This window comes from Leptonychotes weddellii, chromosome 1 (assembly GCF_054177405.1).
Source record: "Leptonychotes weddellii isolate Sample4059 chromosome 1, ASM5417740v2, whole genome shotgun sequence".
In the NCBI taxonomy this organism is placed as follows: Eukaryota; Metazoa; Chordata; class Mammalia; order Carnivora; family Phocidae; genus Leptonychotes; species Leptonychotes weddellii.
Genome location: NC_138369.1, coordinates 192,076,139 through 192,083,008, shown reverse-complemented (window position 1 = coordinate 192,083,008; position 6,870 = coordinate 192,076,139). Strand labels below are relative to the sequence as shown.

Here is a 6,870-nt window from a genome sequence, read left to right as displayed (position 1 = left end):
AAGAGACTGTCTTTTTTCCATTGCATGTTTTTTCCTGCTTTGTCAAAGATTATTTGACCATAGAGTTCAGGGTCCATATCTGGGTTCTCTATTCTGTTCCATTGGTCTATATGTCTGTTTTTGTGCCAGTACCATGCTGTCTTGTTGATCACAGCTTTGTAATATAGCTTGAAATCGGGCAACGTGATGCCCCCAGCTTTGTTTTTCTTTTTCAACATTTCCTTGGCAATTCGGGATCTTTTCTGATTCCATACAAATTTTAGGATTGTTTGTGAAACATCACTTCTTCTTGAGTCTCAAGCCTGCAGTACTCTGGACTGAAATCATACCATTGGTTCTCTTGGTTCTCAGACCTTCAAAGTTAGGCTAGAGCAATATTTTCAGTCCCTCCAGGTCTCTACTTGCTGACTCACCTTGCAGATCTTGAGATTTGTTAGTCTCCGTAATCACGTGAGCTGATTCCTTACCCCCCACCCCCAACACACACACACACACACCCCATATTGGTTCTGTTTCTATTTCTCTGGAGAACCCTGACAAAACACGACTTTGTATCTTGCAACCTTACTGAATTCATTTACTTTTTACAGTAGCTTTTTGTGGATTCCTTAGGATATATGATTGTGTCATTTGTGAATAAAGACAAATTTATTTTTTCATTTCTAGTTTGTATTCCTTTTATTTTTTTTTTCTTGTCTTATTGCATTGGCTAGAATTTCTAGCACATGTTGAATAGAAATGGTGACAGTGGACATTTTTGTCTTTTCCTAATTTAGGAGGAAAGCATTTAGTCTGTCACTGTTGGGTATTATGTTAGCTCAGGTCTTCGTAGGTGCCCTTTATCAGGTTGAGGAAGCTCCCTTTAATACCTAGTTTTCTAAGAGTTATAATGAATGGATATTGGATTTTGTCAAGTGCTTTTTCTGCATGTATTAGGATGAGCATTTCGTTTTTATTTGTAGTCTATTTCTGCTAATATGCTTAATTACATTGATTTTTTAAAAAAGATTTTCTTATTTTTAAGTAATCTCTACACCCAATGTGGAGCTTGAACTCACAACCCTGAGATCAAGAGTCACATGGTCTACTGACTGAGCCAGCCAGGCACACTGCATTGATTGATTTTTGAATTATAAACCAACCTTGCGTTCCTGAGATAAACCTCACTTGGTCATCATGTATTATACTTTTTTGTATTGTTGGATTTAATTTCCTAAACTTTTGTTGAGAATTTTTACTGTCTGTGAAGGATATTGGGCTATAGTTTTTTTAAAATGTCATTTTCTGGTTTTGGTACCAGGTTAATGTTGACTTCAGTGAATGAGGTGGAAAGTGCTCCATCCTTTTTAATTATCTAGAAGAGTTTTTACAGTATTGGTATTATTTACTCTTTAGACATTTGGTAAAACTCACCACTGAAACCACCTGAGCCTTTAATTTTCTTTGTAGGAATGTTTCCCCTGCTGAAAATTCAATTTCCTTTGTTGATACACGGCTATTCAAATTACCTATTTCTTCTTGAGGGAGCTTTGGCCTTCACTCTCAATAGTGAACTTTTGTGTTTTTTAAGGAATTGGTCCATTTCATCTATCTTGTCAAATTTATTAGCATAAAATTGTTCCGAATGGTCCATTATTATCCTTTAACATCTGTAGGATCTGCGGTGATACCATCTCCATTTTCTGATAGTGGTAGTGTTTATCTTCTTTCTCTTTTTCCCAAAAATGTCTGGCTGGAGGTTTGTCAATTTTATTGACTTTTTTCTTTGAAGAATAGATTTTGGCTGGATCTTGGAAGGCCCAGGTTGGACTAGAAATGATTTCTAGAACATCTTAGGTGTATATCACTTCTTCCATCTAATTTATGCATTAAAGACAGGGGTGAGAAGAAAGGCTGATTCCTGGTGAGAGAGGTATAATAATGTAGAAGGGAGTTTGCACCCTGCGCCTCGTGCCCCTCATGTGCCTTGATGTGTTGCTGGGCAGTCAGTCTGGTTCTCAGCCCTAACTCCCAGGTAGCTTCTGCAGCTTTGCAAAGTGATCAGGGAAGGAACACACTGAAACTACAATGCACTTTTGAAAGAAAGTGAAGAGAACTCAAATAAGTAGAAAAATGTCTTGTGTTCATGGGCCAGATGACTTCATATTATTAAGATGGCAGCACTCTCCAAATTGATCTGCAAATTCAACACAAATCCCTGTCAAAATTCCAGCCGGCTTCCTTGCAGAAATTGCCAAAATCATCCTGAAATTCAGGTGGAATGTAAGAGACCCAGAAGAGGCAAAACAGTCTTGAGAAAGGAGAGCAAAATTGGAGGACTCACACTTTCCAGTTCTGAAACTTACTATAAAGCTACAGTAATGCAGACAGGGTGGCAGTCTTAAGGACAGACGTACAGAGATCAGTGGAGTAGAATTGAGAGTCCAGAAATAAGCCCAAGCATTTATAGGTTTAATATGCAACAAGGACACCAAGACAATTCAATGGAGAGAGAATAGTCTGCAACAAATGGTGCTGGGACAAGTGGACAAACACATCCATGAGAATGAAGTTGGCCCTCACACCACAAACAAAAATTAACTCAAAATGTAGAAAATCTAAAAGAGCTCAAGACATTAACTCAAATGTAAAAAATCTAAAAGAGCTCAAGACATAAAACTGTTAGAGGAAAACACAGAGATAAAACATATGACCTTGGATTTGGCAAGAGATTTTTAGATGTGACACCAAAAGCATGAGCAACAAAAGGAAAAGTATATAGTCTGGGCTTTATCAAAAGTAAAAACTTATGTATTTCAAAGAAATTGAATTCAAGAAAATGAATTCAACCCACAGAGTGGGAGAAAATATTTGTCAAACAGATGATAAGGGACTAGTATCCAGGATATATAAGAACTCTCCACAACTCAACAGTAGAAAGACAAACAATCCAATTAAAAATGGGCAAAGAACTCAAAGGAACATTTCCCCAGAGAAGACATACAAAAGGAGAATAAGCACATGAACAGATGCTCAATATTATATTTATCAATATAAACCACAATGAGACACCACTGCATGCCCACTAGGATGGCTGTCATAAAAATGAGGGACAAACACAGGCATTGGTGAGGATGTGGAGACATTGGAACGCATATATGTTGTTGCCGTGGAAACAGTTTGGCATTGCATCAAAAATTAAACACAGAATTACCATGTGTCCCAGAATTCCACTCCTAGGTATATATCTAAAGCAACTGAGAACACTTGACCACACAAAGTTTTTTATATGAATGTTCATGGCGGCATTATTCATAATAGCCCCCAAGCCTGTCAGCGGACAAAGGCACAACCGGAATGCGGTCCCTGCACAGCGTAGGTAGGAGCTCAGTGCCAACGCGGCTGCAGTGTGGACGGACCTCGGGAACAGCAGTGTGGGGCCAGATGCAGGGCCACGTGCTGCGTGACGGCGCTGGTGGGACATGTCCAGCATAGATGTGTCCCAGGGACAGGACGTACGTTGGTGTTTGCAGGGGCTGTGGGAGAGCGCCGTGTGACTGCTAGTGGGTACGGGGTTTTGTTTTGTTTGGGAATTTGGTTGTGGTGACGACTGTACAACTCTGTGAAAATAGAAAAACATCTGAATCGCATACTTGAAGAGCGTGAATTTTATACTCTGTGATTATGTCTCAGAAAAAATTTTAAGTAAGGTGCAAGGCTGTGTTGGGAGCCACGGCCTGTCCTGAGGCTCCAGCTCCGCTGCCCCGTCTCCCCAGCATTTCACACCAGCATTTCTCCTCCGCCTCAGAAGCCTGCTCTGCCTCAGCTCATATCCTGCTTCCCCCACCCTGTGACCCTTTGGCCTCAGGCCCCCCCCAGCTCCAAGGCCCTCATGGGGTTCTGTGGGGGAGCACGTGGCTCTGGGCCATGTGGCTCAGGCGGGGCCCTCTGCCTGGGGCACCCACACCCTTGCGGCCCCTCCTGCTCCCCATCCCCACCTGCAGAGCCACGCTCCCTGTTCAGTGCCCGCGGCGCTCAGTGCCCGAGGTGCGTGGCTGAAGGAGCGAAAGCACAGTGCCCCCCGGGCCTATCCTCCGTGGCCATCTGATGGCCCTATGTCAGCGGCCTGCCCTCAAAGGAGCTGGTAAGCCCGTGCTGACGGGCTGTTACGTGCTGGGAGAGGCCACCATTCTCCTGTGGTGTGAGGGACCTGGCAGCTTTCTGGGTCGAGTGGTTAGGTGGACCCAGGCACAGGATGGGGCCAAGGAGGGCAAACACCTGCCCACGGCCACAGGCACAGCTGGTCCTGGAGCCCCGCAGCATTCACGGCACAGACGGCTGTGCAGGGGGTTCTCCAGGGCTGCTGTGGGGTGTCCTGAGTGTTGGGTCACCCAGCCCAAGCATGCACAGCCTGCCCACCGGATGGACCCTGCAGGCTGCACCCAGTCGATGCCCTGGAGGGTTTGCATCATGCTCAGGTTCGGAAAGGCCCCGGGGGCTTTAGGAAAGGCTCTGCAAATGGGGCTGTTACTGTCTCTCGGGATGAAAGAGCAGAATGTGGAGGTAGCAGGAGTCTGGGGCGCCGTCGGAGGGAGGGTCTCCGGTGCGGAGGCTCTGCCTGACTCTGACGCAGGCTCAGCTCACTTTGGATCTCTCAGTGTCAGAAGCACCTGACCGGGTGTTTTCGGAGAGCACATGGTTCCGAAGGGTGCTGGTGCATATACCTGCTGTTTAATGCACAGAGGCTGCCGTGGGGGGGCAGGTTGGGAAGCAGGTTTGGGAGGGGAGGGAGGGTGATTGTATCCGGTAATGTCAGGGAGATCATTAAAAATAGGATCTCCTGCCAACCCAGCAATCCTCTCCGCAAACGTGGGGAAGACTTTTATTATCAAGTGCCCATGAAACCAGCCTGCAATGCCCGGGCTGCCAAGACAGCCAGGCAGCCTGGACCCGTGACCTGGGTTACTTATGCGTTCCCAAGTTAACTGGCACCCCGCCCTCAGGAGGGGAGGGGACACGTCTGGCCCACCGAACATACCTAGTCATAGGGGTGGGGCCTGTGTGATAAGCAGGGGTCACCCTTGACCCAGGTGCCTGGGCAGACTCCCCTGGTGCCGGGCTACAAGACAATCTGGGCTGTAAAAACAAGCTTTTAAAGACATTTCTGCCCATCTCAAAGGGGCAGAGAGAGAGGACTTAGGATCATCAGTTACTCAGGTTGCTCTAAGAGGGAGAAGAGGACAGGTCTCTCTCCCTTTTGGCAACAGAAAAGTCAAAGTTTTCTTCTCCATTTGTATTTACCCTCACCGTTGGGGGTAGGGGAAGCAACGATGGGGGGGAGGGCCCCAGGGGCGTCACCCCAAACCTGCAGGGGCTGCGTTTAGGTTGGTCCTTTCCCTAAAATGGATCCCGGGGCGCCAGCAGGGGGAAGGCAGGTGGCCCCTGACCGTCCATGTCCTGGGACCCATGGCCCATCTCACTACCTCCACTCCTCACAGAGATCCAGAGCTTCTCCAGCACTGAGAAGGATGGGCGCATAGTCGGGGAGATCGCCTTCCAGCTGGACCGGCGCATCCTGGCCTATGTCTTCCCCGGGGTGACCCGGCTGTACGGTTTCACCGTGTCCAACATCCCTGAGAAGATCAAGCAGGTATGCCTCTATGCCCTGGGGTCCCCTCCCTGCCCCAGATCCCCTCCCTGCTGTGGACCCTGGCATCCCTCCCTGCCCTGGGTCCTCCCACTGCCTCCGGGTCCCCTCCCTTGCCACGGGGCCCCCCTTGCTGCCCTGGGGGAAGGGTCCCCTTGCTGCCCCATCACCCGTGGTGCTCGCACAGCTGAGGACTGTGGAGGCCCACGTGTGACAGAGGGTGATGAGCCCGCTGCCGGGAGCGTCTCTGTTGGCACCCAGCCGCTCTGTGGCCTGGGACAGTCTCGGCCGTGGCTCCCGGGGCCACAGAGCCTTGCGCGATCCGGCCTGTGCGCTAGGGGCGGAGCTCCCTGCTCTGGTCCCGGATACTGTCTGCTGGGGGGCACCCGGGACACTGCGCTCTGCCAGGCTGGGGGCTCGGCTCTGGGCGCGCGTCCCTGTGCCAGCGGCCTCCTCCACGGAAACCTGGTCGCTGTGCCCCCAGACGTCCATCAAGTCTCTGGACGGGTCGGTGGACGAGAAGAAGCTGCGCGAGCTGACGCACCGCTACCTGACGCTCACGGCGCGCCTGGAGAGGCTGGGCTACAACCGGGACGTGCACCCGGTGTTCAGCGAGTTCCTCATCAACACCTACGGCATCCTGAAGCAGCGGCCCGACCTGCGCGCCAACCCGCTGCACAGCAGCCCGGCAGCGCTGCGCAAGCTGGTCATCGACGTGGTGCCCCCCAAGTTCCTGGGCGACTCGCTTCTGCTGCTCACCTGCTTGTGCGAGCTCTCCAAGGAGGACCACAAGCCGCTCTTCGCCTGGTGAGCCTGCCCCGGCGCGCGCCGCGCCTTTCCTGCAATAAACGTGTTTGTTCCAATCCTGGGGGCCGCGTGCCTCCTGCGTGTCCCCTCCGGCCGGGGGAAGAGCCGCGTCCGCCGACGGAGCGCCCAGGGCCGCAGGCGCCGGAGCAGGCGCCTCTCTCGGCCCGGGCCGCGCACCCCAGGCGCCCAGCCCGCCCGCCGCCCACACCGCGCGGCACTGTCGCACTTGATTAAAATAATCTGTTTACCTGTGTACCTTTACCTTTGGCTCTTTGAGGGCATGGAGAACACCGCAGGAGGTGCCCGCCGGTATTTGTGGAATGAAGCCTGGACAGAGCCTCGAGGGGAGGGGCTGGGGCTCGGGCTGGGCTCCCAGACCCTCCAGCCCTCAGACCTCCCCCGGGAGGTCTCGGTCTCCTCCCGTGAAGGGGCCAGCA

General features: G+C 50.6%; 1 protein-coding gene across 1 annotated transcript; it reads left to right on the top strand.

Annotated features, from left to right (window-relative positions):
- Nucleotides 1–3,336: 3,336 nt before the first annotated feature.
- On the top strand, nucleotides 3,337–6,686 carry SPATC1L (spermatogenesis and centriole associated 1 like). The gene is made up of 3 exons (XM_031041962.2): nucleotides 3,337–3,454; nucleotides 5,478–5,629; nucleotides 6,111–6,686. The coding sequence occupies exons 1-3, from the start codon at nucleotides 3,337–3,339 to the stop codon at nucleotides 6,435–6,437; spliced, it is 597 nt and encodes a 198-aa protein (XP_030897822.2). The 3' UTR covers nucleotides 6,438–6,686.
- Nucleotides 6,687–6,870: the final 184 nt, after the last annotated feature.

Coding starts and splice junctions, on each gene's coding strand:
- SPATC1L (XM_031041962.2), top strand. CDS start 3,337: ATGCGGTCCCTGCACAGCGTAGGTAGGAGCTCAGTGCCAACGCGGCTG. Junction 3,455..5,477: donor CGTGCTGCGTGACGGCGCTG/GTGGGACATGTC, acceptor CACTCCTCACAG/AGATCCAGAGCTTCTCCAGC. Junction 5,630..6,110: donor TCCCTGAGAAGATCAAGCAG/GTATGCCTCTAT, acceptor CTGTGCCCCCAG/ACGTCCATCAAGTCTCTGGA.